Source organism: Solea solea, chromosome 11 (assembly GCF_958295425.1).
Source record: "Solea solea chromosome 11, fSolSol10.1, whole genome shotgun sequence".
NCBI lineage: Eukaryota > Metazoa > Chordata > Actinopteri > Pleuronectiformes > Soleidae > Solea > Solea solea.
Genome location: NC_081144.1, coordinates 9,823,570 through 9,845,784, shown reverse-complemented (window position 1 = coordinate 9,845,784; position 22,215 = coordinate 9,823,570). Strand labels below are relative to the sequence as shown.

Here is a 22,215-nt window from a genome sequence, read left to right as displayed (position 1 = left end):
TGCCAGCTTATGCCAGTAACCTATCAGCCCCTTTCTAGCCTGTTACCATTAAAAACAGATGTGACTCTTGCTCTGAGTCATTTCAGAGCCATTTTCAGACCATTATTAACCTCACTGTTATCTCTCTCCTTGTCGGAAGCCTTTTTAGGCATACAACAACAAGCTTTTTTTTTTTTGGGAAGTAGATCAAAAACGCCGTCTTCACCTGATACTTCCAACTGCTTTCTGCCACTACATGCTGTCTTCTGCTGTGTTCAAGTGGAACTTGTACTCATGACATACACATTGTTTGCAGACATCCAGAACTCTGAGCTTTCAGAAAATGGAACAGGTAACACGTCATAAATATGATGGGAGAATTTTCACATGGACTTCTCTCATGAACATGATAAACAACCTGATTTAAATGGATTTGTAATGTATTTATATATATATGGGTCGGGCATTTTCTGTGGTACTCAAAGACAGATGACCAAAACAGACATCTGACAAATACACACACAGACGTGCGACAAGACATCAGCACTTTACTACACTGTTCTGTTCATTTACAGTTCATATTGTTTGCTAAAGAATAATAATAGAATAATAGGTTGGGAGGATTCAGAGTGGGATCATGGGAATGGATGTTGTGTGTATTTGCACTTTACAGGGAGAGCAAAGAATGTGCAGCAAACAGTGACGAGTCATTGTGATCCATGAATCACAAATATACACAAAAAAGGTAGTTCTCTGTATTTTAAATGAAATGTTATATTTTGCACCTTCGCGGATGACGCTGGCTGAGTTCCTTCCCTCCAGTATGGAGCCGCCGTACTGTATAGTGGGAATCAGTTGTTTGTGCTGAGCGTAACACTCTTCCTGCGTCGTCAGCTCTCTGTCCAGGGTGCGTGCCCGTCTCCCTGCTCTCCCCGGCGAGCCTGAGGAGTGGTGCTCAGAGCCGGCTCTCATCTTCGATAGGCCCCGTCCTGTTGCGCTGCCGCTGCAGTCGGGCAGAGGGAACGTGCCGATACCACTGTCCAGTGTGTATGTGGAAGCACCAGAACCTGCGGTGGAGAGAAACGAGAAAGAGATAAAGCACTCCACATGACAGAATCCTCATACAGTAAATCACTTACTTCACCCTCTTCTTACCTGCAAAGTGTTGAGCGTGAACTGGATCTGCAAGGTTTTCATCTGATGTGATTTTTCCAATTCTGTCTGATCCCTGCATGAGAGAACAACAGAGTAACTTCAATGAAAATCAACTCTCAGTTAGTATAAACTAAAGGAAACAGTCTAACGAACCACGTGCCGAGTTTATACCTGAAGTTTGTACGACGTAGAATGCGTTTTAATGGCGAAACACTGAGAACCTGCGAGTCTGATGCATCACATTAAAGAGAGCAGTGTTTTTCTGCGAACACATACCTTCTCCATGTCGTCACGACTGGTGGTGTGACTGATGACGTCGCTCTGCTGAGTAAACACTGGTTTGGAGGTCTTACAGTCAAATGAAAGCCGGTGCTGGGGAACACTGATCATCTCCTTACCGTCCACTCTGCCATCATAAAAACAAAAACACACCAAACATACAGTAATTCAACACATAATCCATGCAAAACATACCGAGTATTTTTTTTTTTTAATATCTTAAAACCCAATTTTACTCTACGAGCGTTGATTTTACCCATTTTTATTATTTTTATTGTACAACTTGTTTTTATTTGTGTTGTTTTTACATTTAATTTATTGTTTTACTTTCTGTCTAACTGCTTTTTAAGGTCTTATGTTTCTATATCTTATTGATCTCTGATGTACAGCCCTTTGTTTCAGCTGTTTCAGCTGTTTTCAGAATTACTAAACTACTGAACCAATTTCCAACGTAAATCATTGCGATTCTAGAGGCTTCAAAATGGGAGTTCAGATTATGGGTGACGTCACAACTGGTTGCCAGTCACATAACAAGAAAAGGTGTTTCGGATTATGGAAAATAAGAAAATAAATAAGAAAATAATAGGAAAAAAGTATCAACAACAATAAAATATGAATGAATAATATTAATAATCAACATATTTTTTGGCACAAAAAAGGAATTACAAGGCCTTTTTTCGTAGACTTAACAACAACAGTGACAATTGTGTGTCAAAAGCTGTCGCTGGCGATATGAGTATCCCAGAATGATCTGTAGATATACGAGTGGGTGACTCAAGTATTTCAAATCAGTGTGTTGTTTGTCAAGGTTGTGCGATGAGTCTAGCCCAGGACAAAATAAACTCCAAGTATTGCTCCGTCCACATTATATATCATATCTCTAACAAAGTACCACTGACAGTATATCAGTCAGGGGTTGCTATAACAGCAGTTGAAAGGTTCTAATGGAACCTAAATGTTTTGACGTGGAAGCAAAGTGACAAACAATCTTTTTTCTTCCTCAGGAATAAGGAAACACAATGTGACTAAAAACGTTAAATATAAAGAAGCCATCAAAGCGTCCCTTAGTCCGGTCATTTATTACGTCACCATCATGTGATTATGTCACTTACTTACTATATGATTCGTCGAGGTGTGTATTCACTGCTTTGTGTTGGACACCGTACAAAACAAGATCTCAAAGGCTATCCATTAATAAAATTGCTGTTTCATTTAACTTAAAGTAAGTAAGTATTTCCCAAACTACTCCTTTAAAGCTCCATGTTATTATTGTGTCAGTTTTAGAATCCACTCACTCACCTGTTTAGCAGCTGTTGCATGAAGTTGTCGGAGCGTGCTCCCCTGTACATGACAGCCAGCTGTCCCTGTGCTTGGTCCATCACAACCTCACAGGAGTGACCGCGACCTGACCGCTCCACATAGGCCCTCTCCTCCTCCAGAGCCCTCCTCAGACCCTCTGCCTTCTCCATCAGGGTTGAGATGTTCAGACCCTCCACGCCTTCTTTACACCTTGTGGCCATTTTCACAGAGTCCCTCCCCACTGAGGGGATGTTTATCTTCCACTCCTTCTTCTCGTCCTTTGATTTGGTCGCGTCCGTCTTCCGGCTCAGTGCGGGCAGCTTACTCTTCTTCAGGCCGAACCAGCTTGCGATGCCATTGGAGGATTTCTGCTTGACCTCGCTGGCCTGCCCTCCTCTGTCCTGCTCCTGGAGCTTCAGCATGTTCTCCTCAATTCCTTTCATCACCTTCTGCTCGATGGCAGATTGTGGGCTGGGCACTGGCTGCAGGGGCTTCTCCCCCTCCGATGTTGGAGGTCTCGGAGGAGGAGGCGGAAGGCTGTCTCCATACATGGGATTCTTTTTCCCTTTCCCACTGATCTTGGTTCTCTCTTCTGATTTTGATGAGTAACGCGGGGCCTCTGTGGGCTTCCCCCCTCTGTGGACAGACGGGCCTTGGCAAGGTTTAGACGGAGACTTTGGAGGGATTTTGTTAGGGCTGCTGTGACTGTGAGAACCAGGTTTAACATTATAGGCCAGATTCAAGGAGCCAGGACACTTGATGTTGTTGCGTAGCACCTGTGGAGCATCCGTGTTGGGGGACGGCAGACCTATTTTACTCTTGGAGCCTTCAGGCTTCATCACACACAGTTCTTGTTTCACCACTGCAGCAGGAGGCTGAGATTTTATCGCCTGCTCATACAGCTGAGTTGACCCAGGATATTTCAAACCACCACTGACAATTTTAGGTTTACCGTCTAGAGAGTCTGTGTGTTTTGAGTGTCTCTGCTCCTCTTTCGGGAGCTCCATGGGCCTCTCCACTGTCTTGCTCCTTTCTTCCACAAAAGTGCCATCATTTGCAGTGTCGACCAGCCTGAGACCGACCTGTAAATCCTCAGAGCTCCTCAGTTTACCCAATGCAGCCAGCCTGTCTTTGAAAGCGTGGTGACTGGAGTCAGTCTGGGATCTCGCTGCACTACTCACAGGTCTCTTGGGGATAGAAGAGGAGTCGCTCCTTCTGGCAGGAGGCGGCGGTGGAGGCTGAGCGACCCCAGAGCTCTGCACGGTGCCCTGCCTTACGCCAGTCTCCTGTTTCTCTGTGTTTCTGCCCTGAGCTTTACTGAGAGCGGATGAGTTGGGCAGGCTGTGATGGTTAACCCACACTGGACTGTCTGAATCTTCTTCATCATCTGATGTGGACTCTGATGTAGAGGAGGACGACTGCTTTCGTTGAGGAGGAGGATTCAGGGCACTTTCTGGAAGTGACTTAACAAGCTTCCGCTCACCACTGCTCGCTTTTGTTTGAGATGGAAGAGTAGTTCTTTTCTCCAGGCCCTGGGTGGGCTCCTCTTGTCCAGAGTTAGTAGACATTTCACAGACATTTTCATAATGAGGAACCCTCTGGGATACTTTGGGCGAGGAAGAGGATGTGGAGGAGGAAGCAGCCATCTTTGAGTCAGCACTGACTTTAGGTGCAGAGAGACTGCTGTAGCTTATTTCCTTAGCGGGCGGGGAGCAGATGTCTTCAGGCTGTGGAGGGGAGGTTGGTGCGGAGTGCGTGGCGGGGTAGGACTCAGACCTGGCAGGTGGTGGAGGGGGCTGCCTGCACCGCTCTGTGGTGGTGGCTCTTCTTGTGGGAACAGGAGAGTGGTAGACCTCGTAGTTGTTGGTGCGACATGGGATCCTGGAGCTGCGGGTGAGCTGGGGGCTCAGGCGCACAGGAGAGGTCGAAGGCTGAGACTTCTCCCCAATTGAGGGAATCTTTAAAAACTTGAGCAGTTTGGACGGGGAGTTGATGGCTGCGGCTTTGACGTCACTGAGGCAGGAGGGGCTGGGGCTGACAGAGGCACCGGCTCTCACAGAGGAGGCCTCCTGCTCTGTGCTGTCTTTCTCTGGGATGGATGAGGAGTCATTTGAACCGTCGTTGACAGCGGAGAGCACCAAGGCATTGTGGACGCTATCACTCGTTTCCATGTCAAGGAGGGAGATTTCTTTCACAGAGCTGGGCAGGTGGGTCGTGGGACAGAAACCAGTGAGCTCTTCAGAGGAAGTGGCCTTGAGACAACTCTCTGTGGAATTGTCCTGTTCCTGCTCCACTCCCATCACCTCCAGACTGTGATCAGCTGCTTCTGTGACTGACGAGTGGGCAGTGGCGCCTGCTGGTTGCTGGTGGGCTTCATTCTTGGTGCATTGTTTAGACAAGGGGACAGACTTACTGTGACATTCACTCATAGCAGCTGCAGGAACCACATGGCTCTGAGTGGCTTTTGAAGGGCTACAGACGTGGTTGCATGGCTTTGGGGGACTGTCCAGACTCTTCTTGCAGTGCAAACAGCAGGTGCTCCCTCCCTCACACTTCACCGCGCCGTCGCCGTTGACATGGTGGTGCGTGTCGGCGTCAGAGCAGGAGCAGCGGCAGTGTGTGTGGTGGGATTTGCACTGTAATGGAAGAGGGTCTGCAGTGGCCAGAACGGCCTCCGTGGACATGAGCACCTGGCTGTAGTCGCAGAAAGACAGGCTCGTGGTGGACGGGTGGAACTTAAGAGGGTCCGTCTCCTCCATCTTGCGCAGGACCTCCAGGATGTGTGCTTTCTTCTTGAAGAAGGGGGACAGCGCCTCCATGGAGGCGGCGGGGCCACGAGGGCCCGGGGAAGCATGTTGTGTGCGGTAGCCATTTCCCTGTGGACAGACAAAAAAAAAAGATCTTTATCAACAAACAATTCCCTGCTGACGCTTTAGTGAAACCCGAACAATTTAGTTCATCAAGTGCATACGTACAGGAAGTGAGTGCAGGAGAGATTACCAACAAGGTCTTTTTTTACAACACAATAGTGGAGAACAGCGTAAATGTCAAAGCATATTGTGATGTCTCGCCCACCACATAATCCTAGAGGTTCATATACGTAATGTTTGCTAAATCTTTGCTTCTTTGCCGTGTAATAATCACCTTGGCTTGTGCTTCAGTCTGTGCAGGCTCCACCTGCTTGGCAGAGTCATTGTGCAGCTGTGCATTGTAGTCTGGGAGGGGTCCTGCGTGGACCTGTAACAAGAGATTCATTGGGAAATTACCATGACACTGTATACACTACAAGGCTATTGTATACACAGACAACCAGGAGCTATATTGTCACAGCAGCATATGCTGCAACAATATACAGCAGAGGTGAAAAGCCTGAGGCCCATTACTGGCTCAGCAGTGTTTGAAAGAGTGAGGCTGAAGAAATTAGCAGCGCCATCAGCTCATAAAAATCCAAGCTGTGCACTGATACACACTCACAGCGGTGGAAAGGACTGCACTGCAGAGAATGTAAAGCCTTGTTCACGCAACACAAATTTCAGAGTGATAATCTGCTTGCAGATGGGTTTTGCAAGCCTCAGCTGTGTAAAACATTTAAAGACATAGCCTGCAACAATTTGCCAATACCTCCACAATACGTTTTAAAGCCATTTTAAATGTGGTGGACCTCAACACACCCCAGACAGGACAGGGAGATACAGCTGAAACCCGAAAAATTCAACAGTAGGAAAAAGAGATGCACCGCATCAAAAAAACATGGTTAAAATCACAGGCTGCACTGCACTGTTAATAAAAGCTCAATAAAACAATAAAAGATCAATCTTGAGATAAGAAAATGGAGCCTGGATTAAACCTGGTTTCACGCATCATCCCCCCGTCAGTTCTCACACAAATCTTTGCAACAAGACACACAAGATTATGTAGTATACTCATGTCAGAGACTGGGTCGCGACCCCACAAATGACTTTTGGGTCCACAAATAAATGTGAATCCATTTTTAATATTATTAAAGAACATTTGCAGAAAATGAAGCTGTGATTAATTGATCAAACATATTGCTTGGAAATGGCCAGTTGACCTATTCCAAATAATATTACTGTAGGTTGTGCAGTAAATAATTCATATTTAGAATTCAATTGTGATCATTTGTCGTCTTTAAAAAGTGGGTCTCAATGTTGAAGGTTTGGGAAGCACCGGTTGACGGTGTGACCCTCTTTTGCGGTCACTCGTGTAGTATGATCTCACAGCAGTGACTCCAGATCACATGACGGCACATTGTGTAGTGTGTGATGCACAGTGCTAATCCATCTCTGACAGCTGTGTAATGTGAACTTGGCTTAAGGCAAATCCTTACATGTATGATGCCATGTTTCACTTTCATCAATCTCTTACAGCGTCACTGTCTTTATACTTCTGGTTTTCATGGCAGCGAAAAGCATCTATGAAACTGAATCCTTCCTGAATCAGGCAGAGGACAGAGGTGTGTTTACCTGATAGTGAGCAGCAGGGTGGTTGGGCAGTTTTTGTTGGAAAAGCTCACAAAGTGCTCGGTTCTGTCTCTCCAGGTCAAACACCAGCATCTTCAGCTTGATGCACTCCTCTCTCAGATCCTGCTCAGTAACAGATGAACCGGTGAGATAAATGACCTCAGATCTCAGTCTAGGATGTCACAAGAAAGAAATGCATCTGTAGCCATGTTACCTTTTGATTAAGCAGAGCTTGGACCACGTGGTTGGCCACCTGAAAACATAAGAGAGCATCTTTGACACATGGACAGTGATTTAGAATTTGCAGTTACAGGTCGACCCAGGTAGATGGATTTTTCTACGGCTGATTTTTAGAAATCAGGGCACGATTTTCCTCCATTTGATAAAATATAAATGTAAATAATATACAACAAGTAATCAAAAAGTTTTGGAAGGGAAAAAAAATTTAAGTTTTAGTAAATTAGCAACATTGATCAAGTTTCTGAGAACATAAATGTGTACTTGTAATAACTGGCCAATGAATAAATAATAATGTGGCAGTGCTAATTACTTAACATTCATTCACACTGTAAAACGCGGTGCTCACCTCATCCAGGCATCGCTCATAAGCCTCCCTCTGACTCTCATTTGCCAAAATCAGAGCAGAATTCTCAGCCTGTAATGAAAATGCAAAAAAAACATAAATATAGTTATAAGAAATACTCAAACAACAACTGTGTGCGTCATACAATGCTGCGTCACGTTGTGTTGACTTTACTTTCTGTATCCAGCCCTCAAGGACAAAATAAATCCAAAACACATCTGCAGTGGTGAAACATAACGATGGGATGCTTCTCAACAAGTTTTATCATGAGCATAGTCTATCATTGTTGTGTCTTATACAGTATTTTCAAGATTATTTTGTGTATGTCTATTGTCTGTGACACTGGCCCATGCTGTACACACATTAAGGTTAAGTAAATAAAATGTGTAGCACGTAAAATGATTTTACAATGAATGATAAGATGATAAAGAGGCTTCATCTTCAATGTCATTCTTTTTTTTTTTAGATCACATTAAACCTGCTCTGTTTCTATTGACAATTTACTTACTGGTTACTTACTTCGGGGTTATGTGTAAATGAGGGAAATCACATAGGTTAACTTCTGTTATTTAGATTAGATCTTACGCGTATGGTTTATTGGTCATAACATTTTATATATGCAATGCACAACCATTAACCCTTTAACACCTAAGCCTCAAAATGTCTGTCTGGCCTTTTTTGCTTATTGTTCCCATAAAAGGGCCAGAAAATGTCCTGTGAGTAAGTGCTTTTGCCCATTTTTCCAGAATAACTGGCAGTTATTTACAATTTACTGCACGTTAAAATAGTGTATTAGTAAATAGTATTAACAATTTCAAATGAAGAAAAATCTAACGTTTTATTTAAAAAAAACACTAGTTGTACATGAAGACCAGATTTTTTCATGAACAGTATAAAACATGTTTAAAATAACATTTGTTTAAGTCGTCACAAAATGGAAACCATGTACAGGCGTCTTTCCAACTCTCTCCTCTCAGGTGACAAATACGCTGATTCGGCGGCTTCCTGCAACAGCGCAAGTGAAATTACCGTAATAACCACATGTTGACTTTGAGTTGCAACTTCTAAGCTTTCAGAAACTGTTGGAATTTTTCCAACAGTTGCAAACCGTTGCGTAATTACAGTGATGCAAACAAACACTCTGTGTTAAAGGGATAAATATAAACACATTGGTTAGATTTACTGTCATTGCCAAATGAGTTCACACGATACTGATTCAGTCTATCAGCTCCATGCGACTCTGTGTTTCTCAGTATAGTGGTGTTCAGATATTGTGTTGCCCGGCGACATCACAACGCCGCATACAGGAAGTGATACGTGTGTCAAGAAAACAGTGTGTGTGTGTAAAGTGAGACAACAACAAACAGGTTAGAGAGCCCTGTGGTGTCAGTGAAGACCAAACAGTGGCAGAATAATAACATCAACATCAACAAAAAGTCTCCATTCCAAAAGTCTGTTTGGAATGGAGGGATGAATTTAACATAGGAAATGCAAAACAGGCTACTTACAACACTAATAATCTGTGGGATTTTTGTCAATTTTGGATTAAGTGTCTCAGAAAAGTCATCCTCCATTAGCTGCGCTTAGCAATTTTAATCCAACTGTGTTTTCTGTGGTTTTCTCACCTCGAGCTCTCTCAGCCGATCCATGAGCTCGCTGCTGTTGTCCTCCAGGTAGGACTCCACGTCTGCTTCCTCACCCTCCTCGTCCGTGCCAAAGTCCTCATCACACATTCTCTGTTCTGTCTCATCAGACATTGTTCTCATCTGCAACAGAGGAGGTGAAAGTGTTTATCAACACAAGGTAGAGGGGGTTAAAGTTGTCGATGTTACCCTTTCATCTTCATCTTTTTATCTTTTCATCAGTAAAAAACGACAAGAAAAAAATTTATAAATCTAGAAAACATCACAATTTACATGAATATGGGTATCCTACAAAAAAAACCTTGGATTTACTATAAACCAAATAGTTCCTCCGATCGATGCTCATGCAGATGTGAAAAGGTTTTGAGCGTTTACATTCTTAGTCATCATGAAGCACCACAGAGGAAGTGTCCAATCATTTCCCTAATTCATTCTGTCTCATGACAGTGAGCCCAAACATGCATCCTAAAAAAAGAGTCTTCATTACAAGAACAAAAAGACCTGCAGCAAATTCTCTGACGCCCACATAACGACGAGAGCATTACACCGAGGATTCAGTGAGGGATTTAAAAAAAACCTTCTCTGCTGCTTCACAGGACCAAACCTTCTGTACACACAGTCTGAGAGGTTACAAAGTTGTGCTTATTACAACCACAGCACTGTGTGATAATGCAATTCAAATAAGTTGAGCTGTTAGGAACTTCATTTGTGTAAAAGCATTAGTGCGTGTCGTACACAAGGACACACAAGGAGTACACACAGTGCATTAAGTGTTATAATATCAAATTAAGAGTTTTTAAGAAGTAATATACATCAACTATTAATGAGTCTGATGGATGTTTTATCCAGAATTTAAAATCTTGTTTATAGCCTTAAAAAGCCTCAGGAGCAATTATAGTCAATAACAAGGAAATCAACAAATGGATAAACACCTGCTTTGTGGTAAGTACACCAGTTTTGGTTTTTTTCAGACATTTTTTTGCAACGATTATTCTATGAATGTATTATTAATCGATTACAAAATTGAGCTCCTCCCAAAGAATCCAGAAACATCTCTGTGATCTGGTTGCTGCTTACAGAGCTAAATCTGCTCAACCGGTCTTAGCTCAGAGAATTTGCAAATATTTAGAGGAACAAGATCATGCACTGCGACAGCTTTTGGAACCCTCGCACATGACACACACACATATGCGTGATTTCTGGTGTGCACACCCTACAGTGGGTACACAAACCTGGCGTGAAGTGACATTTTTAAAAGTTTAATTTGACACAAGATTTATTTAAATTTTCATTTCTAGATGAAAGGAGCAGTGAATGTTGACAAAATGAATAATAAAAACCTCCTGTCAACAGAGTGAACTTTTCAGTTATTGCTGTCAGAAGTGTCCACATCTCTACTGCGGTCAATACTCAGTCCTCAAAACAGCAAAGATAAAAATAAAGTGAGGTCTGCTTCACAACAGAAACTGTTCTCACATCATTATTATTATTATCACTACACTACAGTATGTTCTATCTGAGCCAAGCCCCACTGAACAGCAGCAGCAAGATCTGGTTTCAACACAAACAATCGCACTACAGAGTATAGACGAGCCACTACGATACACAAAATCAATATCAACCTGATACTGGATCAGATATCTGAAAAAGAGGTCAATAAAATGTTATATAATCTCTAAATGCTCCATCAAGTACAAATAACACGCTGTAAAGAGAGATGTTGCCACCAGCATCATGTGACCAGGATGTGTGGGAGGGCTGCACATGTTTTTGAAGTGGCTGGTTATAACCAGGTGGCAAGTACATCAGAACCAATCAGTCTTATTAACAGCAAAGTTGTATATGAGACAATGTCCAAGTAAAGGTTTGTGACTGTATCAGTATTGGAAGAGACATCTTGCCCGCCCTGCTGCAGAGCTTGTGGTTGACTCTGTAACGCAGTAGCTGCTGTGTATTAAGGATCAGAGAGTAGACCCTAATCCGTTCATCCCACACTGTTTCAAATATACACACTGAGCAGGATGTTAAGCCTTTGTGTCCATATTTCAACTTCCACACATTCACAGATCAAACCGTGGCTCCACGCTGAGCTCACAGGCTGCCCGAGACTGAGAGAGCGTGGGACACTGCAGGGACGCTCTGCTGGGCATGGATCCAGATGTGCAGTGTGTGTGTCTGTCTGTGTGTGTGTGTGCACGTGTGTGTGTGTGTGTGTGTTAAAGGGCCACAAGGGGGAGTAGGTGTGTTGTGATGTATGATTCAACAGTCATATCTTAAGGAGTTATTAGAGCAGATGAGACAAGCCTGATTTTGTGGCTGGAGGCCAATCAGGAACTGGCACAGTTTCCAGCAGCGTTAGTTGAGAGGACACTGGCTGTTCATTCATTCATTCCCATGACCCTTCACCCTAAACATGACCATAAAAACTAAATGCCTAAATCCAGCCCTTATTCTCTCATAAACCTAATCCTAACCATTACCCTACATTTAGGTCTTAACCTTCCAACAGCCAGGTTGTCCTCACAACCATAGAGACACACTCATAGCATCATGCTCACATACATGCTCTATTTAGAATAGATATAATAATAATAATAATAATAATAATAATAAATCCCATTTTTGCATCTTTTATCAAGGTTAAGTTGACATTTAACTACTTTAGATGGGACCGATTACCACTTTAGTTTAACCAGCATTTAAACTTTTTTATAGTGTTAGAAGAGTATAATGCAGCCGTAAGCAGATGTCAACAACTTAGTGGCTTTATGAGCACATGATATAAATTGGAAGCAGATCTTCACAAGTTAGACATTTTGAAAGCACTGTCATTAATGATTGAATGTTTATGTAAAGCCTAAAATGGTAATGGAGGGGGAAAAGGTATCAGTAAATGAATTAAATATGAGAGGGTTGGATAAGGAAGAATATTCTGGTATTTAAAATATTTAAGTATTTAAAACACATCAATGAGCCACACTGTTACACTGGGTGACATGCTCCTTTAAAATAGTGTGACTCGTACAAGAGGATCAAATGTATATTAATCCACAGATGGATATTGAATATTTACTAACAAGTAAATACATCACAAGCATCCATCCATTCATCCATTTTCTACCGCTTTATCCACTTCGAGGGTCACGCTGGTGCTGTGCCAATCTCAGCTGACATAGGGCAATAGGTGGGGGTTATTCACCCTGGACAGTTCCATCACTCGCATATTATCACACATTTAAAACTGATATAGTCACAGCTATTTTTTTCACACATCCAGCTGTGACAGAGCGACACAGTGATTCATTAGGAGGCATGATTCTGAACATCTGGTGAGTTTAAAGTCAAATGTTCTCTCTCCGCTCTGTTTTTGGTCTTCGCCGCCTCCTGAGGGACATATCTGGCTCTGTGGCTGCTGAATGCTTCACTATATGTTCACCAGCCAGTCTCGTAACGCATCTGTTTGCCTTTGTAGTGCCGAGCAGGAGTGTACAGTAGGTCTACCAGAGCTTTGCTTTTTATTTCCTTTTGCGCTGGAACAGCTGCAGCTTGGAAATTGCACTAAAAAGTGAAGCACAGTGAAGGTGCAGCCTGTAAAACCAAAAAGCATGAGCTCACAGATGCTAAAGAGCTCTGCGGAGTCGGGCGATAAATCTCTGCGGGTTCGTCACTCCACGTGAACCTTTTTCACATGATCCATTGTTAGTATTAAAAAAAGTACTGATTATAGCAGCTTTAAAGGTTTATGTTCTCAGCAAGGATGAATGGGCCGAGAGCCACGGGACAGGGAAGTTAGAAAATGCTGAGAAAACAGACCAACGTAATGTCAGTTTAAACTACAGTACATCCATACTACTGTGTTTTTGCTTCAAAAACATGTTTTCAGACAAAACAAGATCCAAATCCAGACGAGTGTTTCACCTCCAGGAGTAATCTCCATCCAAACGAACACCTGAAAACCTCAGATCTAATGACCTAATGTACAATATTAACTGATGATAAGACACAAACTAGCAGCCTTTTCAAGGTTCCCTCACTAGATACCAAGGTTGCCAGGCATATGGACCGGATACACTATCTCAAGTCTTACTAACTGTATGTATCAGACCTGGCACGCTGCTCGCCAGAATCTACGATGATGCCTCGCTGTTCAGGTGCATTGTCTCATTGACTCATCACTGACTCAGAGGTTCCATCATTGGTTGTCTCACCTGATCATCAAAGCTTGTCCAGACTAAAACACAGATTTTTAGCCTGGACAGATTTCAAAACAAAAAAGAGCCAGCAACAATTTTAAACATCTTCCTTTAAGGGGCTCTAAAATTCGCAGGTATTGAGTGGATGGCAGGTGTATCCAGAGCACAGCTGATGAAAACAAAAATGTTGTGTGACATGTGGATGTAGCCTTATTTATTACTGGGAACTACAAGTAAAAACAAAAATGCAGAAAATGCAGACATTTGTCATTCAAACTATTGTCCTGCGTGTGGAGTGCAGCTGCAATAACTGATGAATCAACTGATTATTGAATTATTGAATAGATAAATAACTTGCACATAGATATATACTGTATATATTAGAGCCCGGTTTATTGATTGATGAAGAAAGTAACCATCAGATGAATCTCGAATTACTAGGAAAACTACTGGGGCATTATTAAATAAACTGCATCACTCTCAGCTCAGATTTCAGACCATCCTGTTCAAACTGGTACTGACACGAGCACAATACTTAGCGCTGCATTTGAACATAATACACGCACAAAGATTTAAACATTTCCCAGTACTGGGAAGTGTCTAGTATTTTTATCAGCCTAGTGTAACGAGAGCCATTTGCAAAGCGCTTACAGGAAGATTATTGAACGCCATTGGTCTGTGGATTGTGAAATCGGACTGACAAACCTGAGCGGCCGTATCCAAAGTGTGGGCTGCTTATTGAGCTGCGACCAACTGAATACAGACCAGCCTACACGTATAATGGACAGCTGATCAATGCAGCCCATCTAAGAACGGAAATAGATATCCATTTGACCTTGGGCGCAGGAACGATACTGAATATTTATAAATACTTAGCTTTTTTCTTCACTAATGCACATAAAAGCTTGGGGCAGCAGGGCTGACAACAAACATGCGCACATCGTCTCACCGCGTACATGAAACATTCACATGGCAATTACAGCGCGGACCAAACGACAACAAAAGTGATTCTAAATATAACGTGAAAACGTGGTTCTGCTGCTGCTGCAAATGCTGTGGTTTCTTTTAAAACACAGAGCCTCGTTGAGAAAGTGAAAAAGAAGAAGAATCTCTCCGAACCTCAAGTTGTTTTTAAATATCCAGAATGCAACAAGCCTTTTGTGTCTGTGACAAAAGCTGGATCAGTGGAGTTTCTGCTGCTGCTTTATGATCAAACAAATGTCTCACATGTGCTTCCTCCTCTCAGCATTCTGTTTTTTTTATGAAACATATCGGGAACAAGTTATTTACAATCAGGTCTGTTTCTTCTTTAATTTTCACAGTAATTGACCCTCATGTGGAGGATAAAGCGGTAGATGGATGGATGGATTTTAATTATCCTTGGTTTTTTTTCTATTTGAGATTTATTTTATTATACAGTACTTGTAATAAAATCATATACAATACAATTTCACGTCCATTTTTTTAAGTTGAAGCACAGCTTCCTGTTAAATATATGGTGTTTAAAAAGACATGACATTGTATGTTCATGAATAACATCCAGGGTTAGGGTTAGCTAACCCTAACCCCATCACTGAATCTACTGAACACAGCAGCTCTTATTTGTGTGTGTGTGTATTCCTTTTTACAATGTCTCATTGTCTGTTTATAACTGGTGCCTGTATGTTGGTAATGCACAGCACTTTAAATTGCCTTGTTATTGCTCACTGTGCCTTAACATCTGAATCAATTACACTAGAAATACAGGGGAAGGGAAGAAGTCGAGCAAATAAACAGAGAGTCAGATATGGCTGCTTTGTCATCGTGACAGTGGGGTCAGGAGCCTGTGACTAGCCTGAGCCTGCGCACACAGAGGCTCATTGACAGGGCAGAGGAGAGGCTCAGTGTGTCCTGGCAGAGCAGCAGTGCCAGGGAGCTCCAGCCACTGAGCTCCACTGGCAGACTCACAGCCGCTGCTGCTGTCAGAGCCCGACAGAGAGAGGACTCATGGGGAATGCAAACAAGAGTTAATGCTGCTGTTCTGCACACTGCACTCACAAACACACACTGGCCTCGCTGCCTGCAGCCATACTGAAGAAATACTTCATCACAGGCAGAAACCCTAAACTGAAAATCTTATTTAAATTATTACGGCGTAAAACATTAAAGAACCACTGTGTAAGAATTGATGACGTCAACAAATGGTGCTTTTCCACTATTAAGTTCTAGCGCGACTCAGCTTGACTAGTTTTTTTGCTTTTCCATTCAGGACAGTACCTGGTATCTGGTACTATTTTTACTACCTGCGTTAATCCCCAACGTTTAGCAAGGACATTTCTAAAATCTCAATATTTCACAGAGCAGTCTGCTGAAACCCGCCGATCGTGAGTCAAATCACAGCCCGTTCAGCCACGTTTCAGTTTAGCGACTGTGTCAGACGTCTGAGTCCTGTGCTCCTGTCATGCAGGAAGTACTGAACTAATCTTTTCAATTGACTGATTCTAATGATTCAGTACACTGAAAACAACTGATTTGCTCGTCACTAGTCGCTAGACCTCACGGCAGTTTCGTGCAGCCGTGCTATGACGACCCCAAACACTCCTTTCTTTCCCAAGTGTGTCAACTGCAGTTGCCTTTGCGTCCCAGAGAAGATGTAAACACTCTTTCACAACTCCTCTTCTACTCGCTCACTCTCTCTGCTGTGTCCTCCTCCTTCTTTGTTGGATTATACAGTGGGTTCATGTGGGCAGAGCTGTTATTCTTTGTACACACAGTAAAATTTAGCTGCAAAACACAACTCGCTCTTCTGTCCAGGCACCTGTAGATACATGGTGGTGCCCTTGCCTAAAGCACATGCTGTATGAAAGGCTTATTCTAAGGATACACAAACCAAAACAATTTTAATTTTAAAGCATACTTTTGGATAGTATATTCAAATTTTGCCATAACCTCCCCCACTAAATTTTACACACTGGACCTTTAAAAGTACTTTGATCATTTTTACTCATTTTAGGAACATTTTAGGAAAATTTTTCTGTGCTGATCATGATTTTTCCACTGTCCAAGATGTCACCTTGGACAGTGGAAGTCTATAATAACGACTGCCTGTCACGCAAACGATCAATTACGTCAGAAAATGAAAAAAATCAATCAATAATAAAAACAATATTTAGTTGAGATCCAGACACAGTGTAATCATATATGGAGTGACATCGTGTAATGTCTGTGTATGTGCACCGTGACAGACATAATAAGCATGTTTGTTCTACAGAAGGACTGAGCCGTGAAAGAAAGTTTCAAACAAAGCGCGAGGCGACTCAGGATGTAAACAAGGCTGCAGTGAGAGGGGGAAAAACAGCAAACAGATAAGAGTGGAGGGTCAAAGTCAGCAGCACAGAGCGTGTCGTTTTGATTTTGGAAATCCACCCTTCTCAGAAATCACAGCCACTAAATCTGATGTTGCCAAGTGTAAACAAAGTGCAGCGAGGCGCTGCGTTCACAGCTTAAAGCTCCAGTCGCCAAACAAAACAGCAAGGATCACATGTTTGCCTCTCAGCCAGGCCAACATGACGTGCTTTTTGTTCTCGAGTCTAATAGATACCTGTGCATGAAAAGTGTGAGCTGTGGACACACTGGTGTGCATTCACCAGCAAACAAATACACTGCAACTCAACACCAGGGAGAAAACTAACCTGTCAACTGCTGTAAATAAATCGCAACTGTGTCCTTTCCATAAATTACCCAGCAGCGACTGCTGCAAAGGCTGGTTTAATTTTTCATGGGCGTATACCAGCTAGATATATTACAAATATTTAATCTGCTCATAATCTGAAGATCAAACCCGTAAAGTAGAGGGACATTGGTTGTGCCTCTGGTGAAGTGACTCATGAAATGAATCGGCACATTTCAGAATCTTTACCACACGATGAACAAACAGGAACACACAACTCACCTGTGGTTTCCACTCTCCTTATGATCTTTAAAGAGGAGTCAGTCTCCTGTCACGCTCCTCTGTCTCCCACCAGCAACAAAACCAAGGAGCTGAGGAAGAGAAAACACCCAGTTACAAACAAATGAATAGCATTTTCAACCTCCCACTGTTTAAGAAAATCACTGTCACATCTGTGTCCCTGTGAATAACAGAATCTGGCTGTGAATAAAAAGGTCATTATAAGTGGGATGGTAATTATTTCTTAAGATTACACAGAAGTCAAAACAAACTGAGACCCTGCCACGCTGTTGGAGGGAATGTGGGGAAGTCGTGAATGACCACCATCATATTTTCACGTCTTCCCCTTTGATTGCGCCGTTTTGAAATAATGCTCAATACTCTTATCAAAAAGGACTTGATTTTGATATCAGCGTGACCTTAACGCCTCTTTATCTGAAAGAACTATCCATAAATGACACCTACCATCTAACCTTCACAAAATACTATCACCCAACACTGGCTCCAGAGGAACTGCCCCACTTCTGATGTCTTTGTTGACATTGTTAACGATCTATATTTATGGAGCAGATGACCAACTCGTTACACCTCCAGAAAGAGAGAAACCCTGGAGACAATGGTGCAATTATTCAGCCAATAAATCACATCTTCCACAACTATGACATGTGTTACGTTGTATCTTTTAATCTCAACACATTAGGTTAGATCATTCCATGACCTCTGTTTTGCCTTTGTTGTGTTTTCTTTTTTATTATTTTTACTGTCCTTGTACGTTCAATAAAGTAGTTTTGTTTTAAGTTTGATGGCGGGAGCTCTGCATCTGAAAGGGAGAGGCCAAAGTCACCTCTGTGATGAGCTGCAGTGGGCAGAGGCTGCAGGAAAACCGAAAGGAGAGGAAGATGCTCCATAATGCCCTCAGGGAGATACCAGCACTCGGCAGACGCCAGCCATGCCAAGACCACCAGCCACCCCCCACCCCCCCACCCCCACTCCTCGACTATCTCACCCTCTTCCACAATCTCCTCCTCCCGTCTTTCCTTTCATCTCTGAGTCATTGTGAAGTGTAATGAAAGAAAACTGGATGAATAATTCAGCAGACAGAGCATTTTTAAGAACTCCCCTTTTATCTCTATCTGATAATATGGAACACAAATTTTACACACAGACTGCCACACAAGGATTTTTTTTTTTTTTTTTTTTTTTAAGTTTTCAGTCTAATGTGGGATTCCCCCCATTAACCAAGTTCCCTGTTAATTGTGTCCTTTCTCTACAAAGGTTCCTTTTATGACATAAATGAGATGCCCCGTCTGCTGCAGCGCCTCCTCAATTAGCGTTTTGTCTCATCAATCCAGATATGTTTGGGCACCAAGCTGCAGGATTAACTCTTCATTTCCAAAAGCTCTTCTACAGGAGAGCAAGGCCTGATCCTGTTGGGGCTTGTCAAACTGAAATGGGATTAGAGGTGTTGAGCATCTGCCTTCTCAATCTGGGTTTTAATAGAGCTAGAGCAGATCATCTGGTCTGGCTTGTATCCTCCCTGGTTCACCTGATAGTGGGAAGTAAAAGACTGTGATCTGTGACCCATGTCATAAAGCCAGATCACAGAGACTGCAAATGACACAAAAAAAAAACCCAAAAAAAACAAACAAGACCTCAACAATTGCACATCACCAATATTTATTCACCAAAGATGAGTTTTGGTTTTGATGGAGGCTGAGAAATACAAAGCGAATCAAAGTCAGGCTTTGGGAGGAGGAGTGGATGAGATTCATGGAATAAGGGCAAGGCTTAAAAAAAACTAAACAAAACACAGAAGCAGGGAGAAGAAACAGACAAATGCTTCTTCAATCATGCCAGTCACACTCTTGGGGATTTGGCATAAGCAAGGCCATCTCAGGATATGTCAAACACCACCCTTTCCATCTGCCAGTTTGGAAAAGCACAGATTGAACTTCTTGCTGTGTAGGCAGGGAGATGTAAACAATGTGACAAAAACCCAAATCCTCACATGATGGAATTAAACACGATTGAAGAAGACGGAAGAGTCTTTTCTCCCCGCAAAAAATGTAGGCCAAATCATGATTTCCCCCCCCCCCCCCTCTGTTTTTACAAACACACCGTTATCTTGCATCATTAATACAGAGGCAGATAAATATCAAAGAGGCACAGAGATGTGGGTGAGACAGAATCAGGCTGGCTCCCTCGCTGCCGTTACCTCTGTGATGTTTGCATACACGAGGCGAGACAAATCGTACACAAGCAATATTTGGGATGAGGAGCGGAGGCAGAGGAAGAGGAGAGGAGGTGGGGGAGGGGATGAAAGAGGGGAGCTCCCTTCCCAAAAGGCCCGAAAGGTTGGATGTGCACCGTGTAAGTACGACTGAGAGCTATGAAACACAACACAGAGATCCTTTATAATCTGTGGCAGGCGACCTCCTAAACAGCCAGGAAACACATCGTGTGCCTTTCACCTCTGTTACAACACAAACTGCCTTTTTGGTGTCACACACAGTCAGCCATAAACAACATTTCGGCTGCGCTTTCCCCCAGCAATGAACATGTTTGGCAGATTTATGACACTTTGTTAGCTGCAACCACAACAATCCGCCATGATCTTGTGTTGGTTCAGCCAAAAATGAAGAAGACAGCGTGTGGAAACGGAGCACAATTATCCTGACGTGTGGGCAAGCACACATGGATGTGAATACGAACCTATACACATGTGCAGAAAATCATGCCTTTAGAGCAATTATGATTCCTCATTCATAGCAACTCAACACCATAAAACCAGAGAAAGCATGTCCGCTGTCACATCACTTATTCTAATTGAAGTAAAACAATCTGCTTTGGCTTGACACAGTAGTGTGAAGTGCTTTGACTGGTCATCAAGACTGGAATACATATATATGTGTATATATATATATATATATATACATATATATATATATCCCTAAAGACCATTTACCATTTAACACAGAGGCTCAGAAAACAGCATGTCAGCTTCAAAAATGAATCACTATTTACACATCTCCATTTCCACCCCCCACCTCCACCCACAGTACAAATTATGGGTCAGCTCACCTTCCTCCTGCTGACTTTTCAGTCATCCAGTCGCTGCATCAAAAGCCTCCTCAGCAGAGTGAAATGTTAAGGCACCAGAGGAAGAAAAAGAAAAGACAGAGAGAAAGAGAGAGCGACAGAGACCACAACCTTACATTTCTGTTTTCCGGTTGAGGAGGAGATTATTTTCCTCCCTTAAAAGTGCCGTCACCCTTGGAGTGTGGCGAGGAAGCCGGTTTCCTCTATGCTACAGCTAGAAAAGGCTCGTCCTTGGGCATGTGCATTGTGTGTCTCTGCTGTCTGCAGAGGCTGCCATGTCTCCCATTGTTCCAGGGCGAGTGAGGCAGGCTTCCTACCCCAATAGACCCTGCCTACTACAACAGCTGTGGACCAGCCCCCACCTCACTGCTGCCCTCCCCCTCCTCCTCCTCCTCCTCCTCCTCCTCCTGCTACAACTCCTGCCTCTCTGCCTGCCTGTACTGCTGCTGCTGCTGCTGCTGCTAAACATTAACCCTGCAGCTGCCGGCTCAGGCCATAAAGAGGAGGAGAGGGGGGTTGTGTTTCAAAGGAGACCCTCACCCTGCCATGGAGCGGACAAAGGAACGTTACAGAGAGAGGATATCCGACAGCCAGGCTGAACTGACAGCACTCCTGCACTCAGTCATTCAGTGCCCTAGAAAGAAAACAGGCTCTGTGTTAAGAGGATTGTCTTTCTCAGTCACATTGGCAATGAGTGTTGGACTGAGCTCTGTGTGACGACACTCTGAGGAAAAGGAAAAGTCACTAGAAGCCGGATATGTAAAGTTTAGAGCCATAAACAGTTAACGTTCGGATTGTTTTCTCAATGGATCATTTTGTTGGCATGAATGAAATGCTATAAATAATAATAAAAAAACCAACATAAAAATAGCTGTGACGTATTAGCAGAGGCCTAAGCTGACGTCATCTCATTGTTTTGTCCAACTACACAATAGACGAAATACACAGACACAGTTGATAGTTGATGCCTACAGCCACATTATTATCCTATGCATTAGCTTTGATATTTGTATCAGTGTGTGTAGTGGTAACTCAAAAACACCAAAGTGTTTTCAGTTACATTGTTTGCCCTCCAGAGAGCATCTGATTTTCATTCATTCATCATCTACCACTTTATCCTCCACATGAGGGTCGCAGGGGGTGCTGGTGCCAACGAAAGGCGGGGTTCACCCTGGACAGGACACCAGTCCATCACAGGGCCACATAGAGGAAAACAACCATTCATTCTCATACTCACACGCACGGTCAATTTAGAGAGCCAACTATAAAATGCCTTATTTAGTGTGTCACACATGGATATATAAGTGCATCATCTTTTGCTCTAACTCTTAACACAACCATGTCTCCTTCTGCTCTGGTTGGTCAGCTGGTCAACTCTTTTTTCTAAGGTGTTTTAGAGCGTGTGTTGTTCATGTCACGTTACTTTCCCAGAAGCTTCTTAACTAACTGTAAAAAATCTTTGTCGTCATGGTTACAGTTTTGTCTGCTCTGACGTACCAATTCAAGACAAACCAACCATACAGTGATGTAATCTCACTGTAAAGCACCACGAGAACCAAAATTTCACAGGGGCCTG

At 42.9% G+C, this 22,215-nt stretch overlaps 1 protein-coding gene across 3 annotated transcripts in view; it reads right to left on the bottom strand.

Annotated features, from left to right (window-relative positions):
- Window positions 1–22,215, bottom strand: part of nckap5l (NCK-associated protein 5-like) — a 54,054-nt gene that overhangs the window by 17,414 nt on the left and 14,425 nt on the right. The window contains exons 1-11 of one of the 3 annotated variants that reach the window (XM_058642235.1): window positions 20,622–20,945; window positions 17,544–17,632; window positions 9,402–9,542; window positions 7,780–7,848; window positions 7,408–7,446; window positions 7,197–7,316; window positions 5,857–5,949; window positions 2,713–5,588; window positions 1,411–1,540; window positions 1,135–1,207; window positions 765–1,046 (exon numbers count right to left, since the gene is read on the bottom strand). In XM_058642235.1, the coding sequence (XP_058498218.1) occupies window positions 765–1,046; window positions 1,135–1,207; window positions 1,411–1,540; window positions 2,713–5,588; window positions 5,857–5,949; window positions 7,197–7,316; window positions 7,408–7,446; window positions 7,780–7,848; window positions 9,402–9,542 (3,823 nt within the window). In that variant the 5' untranslated portion in view covers window positions 17,544–17,632; window positions 20,622–20,945. Of the gene's footprint in view, window positions 1–764; window positions 1,047–1,134; window positions 1,208–1,410; window positions 1,541–2,712; window positions 5,589–5,856; window positions 5,950–7,196; window positions 7,317–7,407; window positions 7,447–7,779; window positions 7,849–9,401; window positions 9,543–17,543; window positions 17,633–20,621; window positions 20,946–22,215 lie in introns of those variants that run through there. The other 2 variants (XM_058642237.1, XM_058642236.1) reach the window with 2 other exon arrangements.